The following is a 13,320-nucleotide window of genomic DNA, read 5'->3' on the forward strand; positions in this document are numbered from 1 at the left end:
GATGAATATGCAATTTGTGAGTGAGTCGGTTAGGGTTGATATTTTGGGGTATTTGAAAAACAGAAGAGAATGAAATATTCGTGAAAATGGGGCAGGAGATCAAAGAACCGTGCAAGAAAGAGGCTTGTGCCATCCAAGCCTGCCTCTCCAAGAACAACTTTCTCCCCCAAAAGTATGTCTTACTTTCGATTTCTATTTCTGTAATTTATTGGCAATAACCCTAATTATGTAATTAAATTCGTTGGATCAATTTCATTGCTGTCACGTCAGACTATAGAACGAACATGAGAGTCCTATTTGACGGAAAATTTTGATTTCTTGATAATGAATATGATTAATCACAACCTCTCTTTCTGGCGAAACAACTCATACATACCTCTTTATATTTCTAAATGCCTATGTGGAACATCATGCCAATATTACAAACTCTATTCATATGATTTTTATTATGCTCTTGTGACATTGAAGAAACATCGCACTTTTGGACTCAGTTGTTTGTTTTAACACTAGCAGGTGCATTAAAGTAATTGAATTGCTGGACTCATGCTGCACAAGATGCGATTATAATTCAACTCACTGTGCTTCCCTCTCCGGATTATTGAAGCAAAATTCCAAGTAACTCATTACTAATTACACTTTCATTCTGATTCATATACATGACCTGCTTTAATATTCTTATTTTCTCTACTGCAGATTACGAGACCCACCGAAGAAATTGGACAAGTAGTTGAGCCTTGGGACATAATAAAATATACTTATTTATTTCTAATCAAGTTTTAAATTTAGATTATGGGAGGGAGGTACACCCCAATGTCCATGAAATTTAAGTATTACTTACGAATTAATAAGTCACTCACTATTGGTATTTGTGTAATAACTTGGTTTGACAGCTCAACAGTAGTTGTATGAATCATTTGATCCAAGTTATATAACAATATTTTGTGAATTCTATGTTATTTATAACCTTGAAGAAGCTTGTAGGAGGTTTCTGCCAATTCATCCGAAGCTAATGGTTGATCAAGTTTTTTTATCAATATGATAAGCAAAATTTGACGCCTTTCTTGCTAACTTGACTCCCAACAAGCAAGTTTATATCCTTCCAAATAGTCGAAAGAGTGATTCCCACAACTGCAATTAGTGATTCCCACATTTTGAGTAGTAAGGTTCCTCTCAACCCAAGGCTAAACCTAACCCAATTATCTTCTGTCCTCTCAGTCTTGCAACACATGCATCATAGATTCATGATCGAGGGCAGAGATCATCACTATACAATCTTTTATGAATTCTTTCAGCAGATAACTATGAGCAGTCATGAATTCTGGATGTACCTTGAATAAAGGGACCAAGTCATTATTTCTTGTCTCCATCAATCATCATACCAATGAAATTCTGTGTTGGATTTAATCTCAACTATGAGGTTACAAATTGACTTTGGAACTCGACTATAATTCCAATGATCATTATTCTGAACAAAACTATAGATAGAGAATTCAACCTCATAAGTAGGGACGGAGGCCGCCACAATTGATGATCGATGGTTATTTGGCAAGTAAATCAAAAGATGGCCAAGTAATATGATTTATATGATTCATCAACAAGTAAATCAAAAGATAGCCAAGTAATATGATTTATATGATTCATCAACAAAACGGGGATTGTAATAATTCCTACTTTGGTTTGAATACAAGTAAATGGCAACAATTTGGAGGGTACGTGGAGCATATGCTTGTTTGAATGTGTTTTGATGTTTTTAAAAATTGTTTATAAATTAATTTTCAAAATCTGTTTTCCACACCCTTCTTGTTCATCATGATCTCAAGGTCAAACTCTTGCAGCAACACTCATCTAATCATACATGATTTAGCATCTTTCTTAGAGATGAGATACTTGATTACATAATGTTTTGTATACACTATTAACCTTGATGCCCACCAAAAAATATCTAAACTTATTAAAGACAAAAACAACAATCAATAACTCCTTTTCAGTTGTCATTTGAGCTTCTATTAGTGTTTAACTTGCTTAGTAGATAGAGTGGAATATTCTGCCATGCCTATGTCTCAAAATCACTCCTATGGCAAATCATTGGTATCACATACTCACTCAAAGGTTTTGACCAATCAAGAACAGTCATAATTGACATCACACATCACACATATTACGTATATGATCAAGATTAAATAAATAATTGACATCACAAATATTATTTATATATATATATATATATATATATATATATATATATATATATATATATATATATATATATATATATATATATATATATGATCAAGATTAAATAAATTTCTTTCAAAATAAATAGTAATATTTATCTTTATTCAAAGAAACTTTTCAAATTAAAAACAAGATATAAGATATATAGAAAGAAAAATTAATAAAATTTAAACAAGCTAAGAAACAAAGAAGAAACTCGAGATCAGAGAAAATATAAAACATAAAACTTGAATACTACAAAGTACAAATATACAAAGTTAACATGTTAAAATAAAATTTATAAGCCAGGACATCACAATGAATTAAAGTAGGAGAGTTAAATGAGAGAAAAAGAAGAATATGATATTTGTATTATGTTTTTTAAGATGTATCATTTACAATAATACTACATTAGTCCTATTTATTAATAAAAAAATCAGAGCCACAGGGAACAAAAATACAATATCCATAAATACAATATCCAAAAATGTTGAAATATTCTGGTTCTTGTAGCTCATGGGCATACACATTAATTTATATTATTCATAACAATTTTCAATTTGTTTCCTATGTTCACAAACGTATATTTGAACAAAAGGTGACAATTTCATCAATAAAAGTGAAAATAGAAAATAAAAACAAATATTTTCTCAAACTAAACTAAACCTAGCTTAGCATATGTTGAATTGAATATGGTTTGTTGGTTACAAAATAGGCATGTCCAATGCCTGTAAAACATCTTTGAACTCAAACTCACGCGTGTCTTTGTTGAACCTTTCAACTAGTTTGTATCTGACATCATTCAAATAGAAAGACTGAGCAGTTTCCATAAGCCATTTTGCCTCTGAGTCAGTCAACTTGCTGGTAAATACAATATCCCCACGGATAAGTACCAAGTCTTTGCTCTCTGCAAATTCTGTGTAGAAGCACACGGAGAAGTAGGGTGATGCTTGTGTTCCCCTAGCCTTGTAATCTTCAAGACCCGTAAAAAGCATGTATGGCGTTTGTACTGCAAGAAACCATGATTATGCAAGTGGGAGAAACAACAATCAAAGTGGCAATATGAAAAACACATACTAAGAATCATATAATAAGTGTATGTTTTTATTGATTTATTTGAACTTATCTACTGAAATAAGCACCTGAGAGACTTTTTAAAAATAATTATAAAAACTAATGATATGTCAATAAGTTGTTTTCAATTTATTCTCATAACACTCTAAAAAGACTTCCAGAATTACATCACGAGTTGCTGCAAATTTCTGGAGGGGTGTTGCAATGATATAGAGACAATGTGGTCCAAATTTTGGTGGGGAACAACATGGAGTGTCTCACATCCAGGTTAATCTTGATGTTGGGTGCTTTAATGACGGCTTCACTGGTTGGGATCTGGTTATAATCATTTGGGTGTTGTAAATTTAGAAGCCTACATGAGAATTGTTGCACTTAAGTCCCGTGACTGATGATGAGGCCTTAGGCATGAGATGAGGTATTACTGTGGAAAAAGAATTCAATTTAAACAAGATCATGAATTAGTTTATTCATCAAAGTTGCTTGGTTCTAGAAATTGGGTGGGGAATGTCACATACCAACTTAATCAAATTGTTAGCAATGACTCAGCTGTTCTCAGCTTCTAATCAACATGTTTCAACTTTAAAAAAATAAAAGGTTAGTCACGATCTTTACCAGCCCTTGATATATATCCAATTGGAGTGTTTTCATTTAACATTTGTATTTTGATATATCTCTCTCAAGACATTCCTTGAATCTCTTTATTCTAGAATTTTAAAAAATTAGATCCCTCACAAAATCATTACCAAACTTATCACTAAGTATGGGAGAATGGTACATCAGAACAATTCAGTTCCCTGTGATTCATCTAAATCCTTTAATTTCTCTTTTCCATCCAATCCTTTAATTTCAACAACTTTCTAAACTCACCTTTTTCTCTTTTCCTTTCGCTTCAACTTTTTAAGTTCTCTCATTTATTATCAAAGGAATAGAGATAATAACACCAATATTTAAGAGGGATGGATTTTCTCTTGTACAAATATAGACCAGTAACCCATTTGATTCATAACAATTGTTACATTTTTTAAATGATAAGATTAAGAGGGGGCATTTTTATCAAACCTTGAATGAACATTGTTGTATAACCGCTTCCCCTCCATAAAGGAATCACAAAATATCGGCTGCCAAGAAGAAATAGAAGAAGTAAGAAGATGAAATGTTTAAGTACATATATTGATAGTATAAGTATTGATGAAATGAATTACCATTCCTTAGCTCTATGCTCTAGCAAGTGATAAAGTTTTGCCTTCATAGTCGCTCCAATATGACCTCTACCAATGTGGTACTGAAATAAAAATGAAAATAACATTGAAACTATAAATTGACTTATAGTAGATGCTACATAGCCTAACAGCTGTTTCATCAAAAGTTAGAAAAGCAATAATGTGGCAAGGAAACAAAGGAAAAAGCTCTCATAAAAGTTGCATAGTTTATAAGAAACTCGCAATGAGTCTTATTCCTACAACAAAATTAGAGTGCGTGAGTGACAAGGAAGAAGAAGTCGGTAGTTTATAAAGATCATACAGATTTGGTGATTGTAACATGCAAAACACACAAATACTCTTTCAACTAGAATCATAATCTATAGTATTAAAAGTAAATTACCAATAATGCGAAAATTGTATGTGTATATTAGCATTTGTGAAGAATTAACGAAAAAAATCAAATAAGAAGAAGTGAGAGAGAGAGAGATCACATCATCCCAAATAGAAGCGATATCATCGGGATAACGATCCTTGAGTCTGTGAATATCTACAATTGAATCTAATGGCTTCTCTCTCAAAGGGTTGAACCCACTCGCGAACCTTGACATCCTGCGGAATCCAAACGAACACCATTTCATGAAATCATAAGGAGACTGTGATTGATGCAATTTACGAGCAGCTGGTCCAATGGAAAGAGTGGAAAAAGAAGGTGCGTTGTAGAGAAATGAGTTTGTGGCATAGGAGGAGGGTATGGTCCTCCAAATTTTGGAGGGTGAATATAGCCTTTGCATTGCAGAATATGAAATCAGAGGCGTTGGGAGGAAGTGACAGCGGCGGCGTTGGAAAGAAGAAGATGAAGAGCAACAAACGCGAACGGAAAGAAGAAGGAAACACGGAGAGATGGTATTCTGAATTTAGGGGATTTAGAATGTCAAAAATACCCTTGAAACCAGTATTATTATGATTGACCACTGACCACACCCATCTGTAAAAATGAGTTGCGTGATTCTATTAGAAAAAAAAAAAAAGTTGCGTGATTCGAAAATGAATTTTCTTATGTAAAGTGCGTAAATGACATTGTTACAATTGCATATTAAAAAAAAGCATTACTCTGAAGAAGAGGTACGAAAGCATCAAGGATGCCGCCGAAAAGAAATCAGAAGCAGAGCAGAAAGGCTCCTCAGTCATCCTCATCATCAGCTCCCAAGTTACAAATTTCTGCTGAAAACGAGAACCGCCTCCGCCGCCTCTTGCTCAACTCTGCCCGCCCCACCCCCGCGGCCGATGATACCCTAACAAAAGATCAGAAAGCCAAGAAGCTCAAAGCTGTTTACGAGAAACTCTCTTGCGAAGGATTCTCTGATCATCACATTGAACTTGCTCTCTCCGCTCTCAAGGTACCACCAAACTTACTTACTTTATTACCCCCATGCCTTTCTCAAACTTGCCAGAATCTACTACATTTGAGATTCAATTTGTAGGATTCTACTACATTTGAATCAGCTCTTGATTGGTTATGCCTCAATTTGCCCGGAAATGAACTTCCACTCAAGTTTTCCACCGGAACTTCCTCTCATTATAATCAAGGTTTGTGGAGATTCATTCATTCTGTCTTTATAATGAATGCCTCCTACTTATCGTAGTTCATAAACTCGCTTGAATTTTGGAGGTTGATTGATAGTGTGTTTATAATGGCTCCGCAGGGGGTTCTGTTGGTGTTATAATAAACCAACACGACACTTCAACTTCTGTAGTGAATCCGTCCATCACAACAACTAAGGACCAAGTTCTAGAATCTCCTGTCTTAATCAAGAGGCAGTTGAACAATGATACTTTAGATTCTTGCCAATCATCACAAGCTGATTGGATTAGGCAATATGTCGAGCAGCAGGAAGAAGAGGTGATTTCACCATGTCATTCTGAGACTTCAGATTATCCTCTACCATTTTCCCATTTCAACCACTTGATTGCGTCGTCTCTGATAATGAAAATGTTCCAATCTTAACTGTGTGCTGTTAGCAGGATCAAGATACGTCCTGGGAAGATGACCCTTTTTACGAAAATAGTGCTGCAAACAAGGTATTTTTCTTTTTCTTCAACATTTGTAAACATTTGGCTATTCATTCAACATAAAATCTCTCAAACTTTATGATTTTTGTAGGATCTTGCAATCCCACAATTTATGATCTCGGCCTCCCCTTCTCGATCTTAAATAAAATATTTTGTTTTAACTACCATGTTCCAAGTGTTTATGATATATTTTTCTCTCTTATTAGCTCCGTGAACCTAGACCTTATGATGTTATTGCCAAGGAGTATCTTGCTGCAAGATTGGAAGCTACAAAGGCAAAGGAGAAAAAGGACAAAAAACAACAGGAGCAGGCAAGCCTTATCATACGGAAACTGAAACAAGAGTTGTCTGCTCTAGGTTAAATTGATTTTCTCTTCTTTTCTATTTCAATATTTTTTGTGATATTATATTTATCTTAGTTGATTATACAAAACATTGAGCAGGATTATCAGATGACAATTTGGCATTAGAATACGAGCAAATCAGTACTAACCATGCATCTGAGAGAGCATCCATGGGCCATGAGCTGTTGACAGAAGAAGCAACAGGTGATGGAGAAAATAATTCAGCCATTATTTTGCCTTCTAATGGGGAAGCAATAAATGGAGGTGATGTGAAGCTTCCTAGAGTGGAGGAAAATCTTGCCAATTCTTGCTTGCCAGCTGGTCACGTTGAAAAAGATTCTGCACAAGAAGTGGCTGAAGACATTGAGCTTGGCGGTTTCTTCTTGGAGAATGTGTCGTCTAATGAAATACACTCTGATATTTTGAAAGCACAAAAACTAGAAAAAATCAAAAGATTATCCGAGAAGAACTTGGATAAGTTAGATGGCATCTGGAAGAAGGTAAGTTTATTAGCTACATTTCATGACTATCTTGATGAAGTATAATGCAATCCACATGTCTTCCAATTACTCTTAATATCTTTTAGCAACATGGAGTTTGAAGTCTTAGAGTTGTAAAGTGAGGATTACCCCCACTTATAAACATATGTTTTAGGCCATATCTTATCTGATGTAAGACTCTTTAATGCACTCCGTCATGCCTAGCACTATTGGACTCGGTGCGTGGATATTAATTGTGGGTGGTCCGACAGCGAAAGCCTTCTAGCAGGTGGTCCAACGAATCTTAGATAAGCTCTGATACCATCTTAAAATTCTAGTTTAGCCTAACTCAACTCTACAAAACCGACCTGTAAGGTAAGAATTGCCCTCGCTTATAAACATATGTTTAGGCTATCTTATCCAATGTGAGACTCTCTTTAACACGAAGAAACACATTATTACATTAGTTGGTTGGGCTTTGGACATGTAAGTGCTTTACCGAAACTAGTATGCAGATGTCAAGGAGGGTGGAAGAGATGTTTTCATGGATTTTCATAGTGACATTTCTCTTTTTACAATTTTTTAGTATTTTATTTTTCAATATTTTCTAAATAGTAAAATAAAATGCTTCATGAACCTGTACTTGAATTTAAAACTCTTGTTTTGAGATATGATTGTATTTTTTCTTTTCTTTGGTGTAAATAATGGTCTTTTTAATGTGGTTTTGCTAACCATATATGGCAAGCGATCGGTTAGGTTTGCTCCATTGACTTTATCTTTTTATTTTGGGCTGGTTTCTGGTTTGGTACTTTGTTTAGGAGGGTTCCTTATCCCCCACATATACTTTTTCACTATTCATCTTAACGAGTTTGTTCTCTTGTAAATAATTATGGATGTCGTTTGTTTCCAAGCATGTCATATGTTTTTCCATGTGAACATTTATCTTGATATGATCTGACAATAATTATTTCTTACTGGTTACAACCTATCTATGGATAGGGAGACCCTCAAAAGGTTCCAAAGGCTATTCTTCATCAGTTATGCCAGAAATCAGGATGGGAAGCTCCAAAATTCAATAAAATACTTGGCAGAGGAAAGAGTTTTTCCTATACTGTAAGCATACTGCGTAAAGCTAGTGGGAGGGGGAAGAATCGAAAAGCCGGAGGGCTGGTAACACTTAAGCTTCCAGATCAGAATGAGATCTTTGAATCTGCAGAGGTGAGTAATCCATATGCTCATATTATGATTCTATGGTTGAGAAAAAGGTGAGAGAGATATGAAATTTGATCGGAAACTGTATTCAATGTTCACTAAGTAATTGACAGTGTAAATAAAGCTTTTGTAGACAGGTTATGGTTTACAAGAAACTACGAAGCTGATACAAACAGTTCCACAACGTAACATTAATAGCTACAACTAGGCAAAAACCCTTCCGCTGTCCTTAATCTAAATTTATTGCAACAAATTAGTCCTTTAAACTTTGAAATTTTTTTCCGGCTTCTTAATCAAAGCCGTAATCAGTTCTCTAGCAGCTGTTAGTGACTCGATTTTAAGCTGATGTCTTGCTTGAAGACTTGCCACAATAATACAATTGAGTTATCTCACTAATTGAGAGTAGAATTCATCTAGTTTCATTTGAAGAAGCACAATCTTTAATGCTTATGCAATTACTTTTATAACCAACTATGTTCTCTTCATAAACCTGAGCTCAGTTCTCAGCAAGTTAGAATTTCATAACACAATAGATTTTACTAGTATATGTGTGGACTAGTGTCTCTCTTCACGTTTAACACAGAAAGTAAACAATGGAGTTGATTATTGCATATTTATGCAAAATGTTTGGAAGAATAAACTAGTTTTTCATTTATGGGAATTGTTTTTTGTGGATACAGTATTTGCAGTGTTTACTTGATTGCAGGACGCACAGAATAAAGTGGCTGCATATGCTTTGTCCCAACTATTTCCTGATGTCCCAATTCATCTCGTAATTACTGAGCCTTATGCGTCAGTTTTTATGAAGTGGATGGAAGGTGGGCCTTTTCCTTTTTATATGTTTTATTGAACTTTGGTTTCTTTGATTCTGTACTGCGACTGTCATGTTATTAGTATAGTTCTTTTGATAATAAGACATCTCTCATTTAAGTTTAGTTCTTATAATTTTGATTTATCCATTTCCAGCCTCATCTTTTACAAAAACTGAGTGGTTTTAGTTCCTAACTAAAAACACGCCGCTTTTGTAAAAGGTGGGGCTAGAAATGAGAACATTTTTTTACAAGGTCTAATTGTCTAAACTTAAAACTGTGATTTTGTAGAGACTAAAAACATGTTTAACTCTTTTACACTTTAATATAAAAGTTTCTTAGAAGATATGAATTGTAAAACTTACAGGGGAATCGTTAACCAAACTAGAAGATAACGTGGAAGATCACAAGTCTCGTTTTGTGGAGTCATTATTAAGTGGTGATGGTTCTGGTGAAACTGCATCTGCTGATGTTATAGACGATAATTTTCCTCAAAACATCAGTAAACTTGATGAAAATAAAAGTTCAACCACTGAAAGTCATCAATCATTTGTGCAGAGTAGGTTATTCCACTTTTTATCTAAATGAATTTAGATTTGTAATCTTAGTTCCTTTTATTTTCTACTTATTTTTTGTAATATGGTGTTTTTTAAATTTTTTCAAACATAATGTTTCTTCGGAAGTTTAAATATAAATATCTATGTGTGCTCAGTGTTTGAAACATTTAAATATCGTAAATAGAAACGGTTTATAAACTCTACCGGTAACATGTGTTTTTAGTGCTCATTATTTTTGCCTTTTAGAAATATTTGTGGGTATATTGTATGTAGCTCTTAGAATTTTGAGTTGGGCTTGACTCAATCTTAAAAAACCGGCATGTAAAGTGAGGATTGCCCAAACTTCATAAATCCTACCCAAGCCATATCTCTAAGGAATGTGAGATTAAATCCATCCCTTCACATCCAACTCAATGAAGGTGTTAGAGGCTGTAATGAAGACATTCTAAATTATTACAAAACCGACTTATAAGGTGAGAGCAACCAATTTGTAAGGTGAGGGCTGCCCAAACTTTATAAACATTTATGGGAATTTTGAGTTGGGCTAACACGATGAAGGTGTTGGGGGCTGCAATAAGATCTTTTACAAACTCAATACTTTAACACTTTTTGTTTTGACAGTAATTGAATAATAATATTACAAATAAAATGGTCAAAGTTTTGTCACCTTTTTACTGTCGTGAGTTTAAAATTTCATTATGCAGGAGGAACCTATATTAAGGAATTGGAGAGTGCTAATCTGAGACAGCTGCAATACACTAAAATGGGGTCACAAAGATATCAGGTTCGCATGTGTTTTGTTTGATTTCTTATAACGACTAGATGTTTTCTTTATAGTTGTATTAGCACTCCATATCTGTCATAAATTCAGAGGGAAAAGTGATAGAAAGTATAAGATTGAGATTTGTCGTCAAACTTGAGATCCTTCCTATCCTAGGTAATAAGAAAACCAAGTCCCACATTTAAAATAGAGAAGGCCTGAAACAATGGTATAAAAAGTGACACCCTTCTCCTCACAAGTCAATTTTGTAATGATAAGTTAAATCCAATATAAAACATAATTTGGTCCAAGAACTTATCCATCCGGATCACCCACCAAATTATCCATGCACCAAGCCCAATAATATTGAACGTTAGGGGGTGTATTGGGAAAATTCAACTTCTACATTGAAAAGAGATAAAGCTTAAACAAAATTTAAAAAGAGTATACATTTCCCATTACAAGTCGGTTTTATAAGAATGAGTTAGATCTAATATTAAAACCTAATACTTTGTCCAAATTGTAAATGGATGAATCATAACATCCTACCTCAAATACAAAATTTTATATTCATACAAAATAGCATAAATGAAATTACCTGTAAGGCACAACACTAAGTTATATCCACTCGTGAATGACCGTCAAGTCGATGAAATACTTAAGGCATGTCCCATTTACGTAGGTTGCACTTTTGTCCACAAACATGGACGTGCCAACCAAGAATAGGAGGAAACACTTCAAAGCACAGTCCCGATGGTAGGTAATTCGTAGTTCATCGCCGTCGGTTTCCTCGGCCAACTCCAAATTTTATTCATAATGCTCCTTCAAGAATGAAGATTTAGCATCAGCACCTCTGGTGTTCTCACACTGCATCAAGGCTTCCATTGGGTCAGCTCCTAAATAAATCACATCCTAGAATGATCAAGTAACTTCCCCCTGATAAAAAAGTGTAAAAGGTAAGTGACATCATCTAGTGTAATCATCATCTCGTCAATGGGAAAGTGGCAAAATAACATTTCTGTATGTCATCTCTCAGCAAAAGCCCCATGCATGCCATGGCTGATGGTTGCATACCCGGAAGATTACACACTGGCAAGACCGGATTATCTGATGATACTTTGGAACCACTCATCTTTAGGCTGATAAAGATTGTGAATCTTTCTAGAATGGTTAACAGATTTCAAACAACTGTGTTCATGTTAAAAAGAATATATAACAATATCAGCCGCATTGAATTTGGTTAAAACAAAAAAATAACAACCGTTAACAAATATACCTCTCCGGTCCAGACATGCGGAGCAACATGGTATCCATAATGTATCAGTAATGATATGTCAATGGGCCCTCCTGAATAAGGGTCGACAAGTGGAGGGAGACCATCACGTGAAGCTGAGGCTTCCTCCTGGTGTACGTGAGTCTGGGATGAGGACTCCTGTGAGAGGTGACTCCTAGATGACGACACTTCACCGTCACGATGCCTAGGGATGGTTTCCCGCATAGATCTGGCCTGCTCATTTTGAAGAGCCCTCTCGCGGCTCCTAGATGACGACGCTCCACCGTCACGTGTTTTGCTTCAATCGCAGAATCAGTTCCTAATCTTGCCCTAACAACCCAAAATGCATCAAAATCATAATGCATGTCTGTAATATTACCTATTTCAAATTCTAATACTTTCTAATGCATTAAAAAAAAACTATTTTACCTAATATATTAATCAAAAATCAAAATAAGTTAAATTAAAAACTTACTCAAATGAGTGTTGATAAGCAGGAATGATGTTCAATGTAGTATGTGGAATTAGTTGGGATTGGTAAGATTGAAGTAGAGGTTCTTATGTTGTTTGAAAAATTGACTGGAACAGTGTTGCTCACGAGCTCCAATGGAAAAAGAGAAATATTCATAAAATGTAGAAAGAGGAGAGAGAGGGCCTGACGTGCATTATATATATACATTAAAACCTTTCGGAGATACATCTCCGAAAATTTCCCTTAGTTTGAAATTAAAGGTTAATTCGGAGATGCATCTGCGAACAAATCCTGTAACACATTCAGAGATGCATCTCCGAATTAAATTTTAACAAAGTGAGGGATGCTCAACAATTTGTGCTTACTTTGTGTGAAAATGGCGCGTCTGGAGATGCATCTCCGAATTTAGGGGACATTTTTTACTTTTTGCCATGGATTTGGGAAAACATACAAGGGCAGGAAAAAATTGGCAAAATATATAGCACATTGTATTAATTACACAAGGAATATGCTACAGTATCTTCTACTATTCTAGATAGGCTAAAAAATATTCTATATATACAAATATTAACACATCTCATACATCACAAAGGATTAGACCCAAAAATGGTGCACAAACAGAACTCATACGAGCTGTACCCAATTCAACGCACGGTTGTTAAACAGAAAAATTCTTAATGCTCCTTCATTACAATTCCCAATAATTCCCAACTATGTGTTGGAGTTTTGTTATGAAGTGCACGATTTCACTACCAAACATTTAATTTACTTTTGAAATCCTCAATCTAGAAACCAATCTGACTTATTTCATCCATGTCTCCCACCATCCTTGCTATACAATTGTATGTTCCTCT

General features: G+C 34.7%; 3 protein-coding genes across 6 annotated transcripts in view; 2 read left to right on the plus strand and 1 right to left on the minus strand.

Moving 5' to 3' along the window:
- Positions 1–619, plus strand: LOC131599279 (uncharacterized). Its single transcript, XM_058871689.1, has 2 exons — positions 1–172; positions 514–619. Exons 1-2 carry the CDS (start codon positions 87–89, stop codon positions 617–619), a joined length of 192 nt encoding a protein of 63 aa, XP_058727672.1. The 5' UTR covers positions 1–86.
- A 2,045-nt stretch (positions 620–2,664) lies between these two features.
- Positions 2,665–5,427, minus strand: LOC131625937 (uncharacterized). The gene is made up of 4 exons (XM_058896777.1): positions 4,982–5,427; positions 4,491–4,570; positions 4,348–4,406; positions 2,665–3,223 (listed from the first exon to the last, which is right to left on the minus strand). Exons 1-4 carry the CDS (start codon positions 5,279–5,281, stop codon positions 2,919–2,921), a joined length of 744 nt encoding a protein of 247 aa, XP_058752760.1. The 5' UTR covers positions 5,282–5,427; the 3' UTR covers positions 2,665–2,918.
- A 47-nt stretch (positions 5,428–5,474) lies between these two features.
- Positions 5,475–13,320, plus strand: part of LOC131625910 (DExH-box ATP-dependent RNA helicase DExH7, chloroplastic) — a 33,585-nt gene continuing 25,739 nt past the window's right edge. For all 4 annotated transcript variants that reach the window (XR_009290979.1, XR_009290981.1, XM_058896748.1 and 1 more), the window contains exons 1-10: positions 5,475–5,887; positions 5,972–6,077; positions 6,194–6,390; positions 6,513–6,569; positions 6,767–6,917; positions 7,004–7,404; positions 8,383–8,601; positions 9,302–9,413; positions 9,772–9,963; positions 10,666–10,745. Coding sequence is in view for 2 of the 4 variants with exons in the window: in XM_058896748.1 (XP_058752731.1) it covers positions 5,630–5,887; positions 5,972–6,077; positions 6,194–6,390; positions 6,513–6,569; positions 6,767–6,917; positions 7,004–7,404; positions 8,383–8,601; positions 9,302–9,413; positions 9,772–9,963; positions 10,666–10,745 (1,773 nt within the window). In the remaining 2 variants the exon portion in view is untranslated. The remainder of the gene's footprint in view (positions 5,888–5,971; positions 6,078–6,193; positions 6,391–6,512; positions 6,570–6,766; positions 6,918–7,003; positions 7,405–8,382; positions 8,602–9,301; positions 9,414–9,771; positions 9,964–10,665; positions 10,746–13,320) is intronic.

This window comes from Vicia villosa, linkage group LG1, assembly GCF_029867415.1.
Source record: "Vicia villosa cultivar HV-30 ecotype Madison, WI linkage group LG1, Vvil1.0, whole genome shotgun sequence".
In the NCBI taxonomy this organism is placed as follows: Eukaryota; Viridiplantae; Streptophyta; class Magnoliopsida; order Fabales; family Fabaceae; genus Vicia; species Vicia villosa.

What these genes read in the sequence shown, in the direction of transcription:
- LOC131599279 (XM_058871689.1), top strand. Translation starts at nt 87, where the DNA reads ATGGGGCAGGAGATCAAAGAACCGTGCAAGAAAGAGGCTTGTGCCATC. An exon ending in AACAACTTTCTCCCCCAAAA is followed by an intron (nt 173 to 513) that starts GTATGTCTTACT and finishes TAACACTAGCAG; the next exon opens with GTGCATTAAAGTAATTGAAT.
- LOC131625937 (XM_058896777.1), bottom strand. Translation starts at nt 5,281, where the DNA reads ATGCAAAGGCTATATTCACCCTCCAAAATTTGGAGGACCATACCCTCC. An exon ending in GAGCATAGAGCTAAGGAATG is followed by an intron (nt 4,407 to 4,490) that starts GTAATTCATTTC and finishes TCTTCTTGGCAG; the next exon opens with CCGATATTTTGTGATTCCTT. An exon ending in TACAACAATGTTCATTCAAG is followed by an intron (nt 3,224 to 4,347) that starts GTTTGATAAAAA and finishes GGTTTCTTGCAG; the next exon opens with TACAAACGCCATACATGCTT.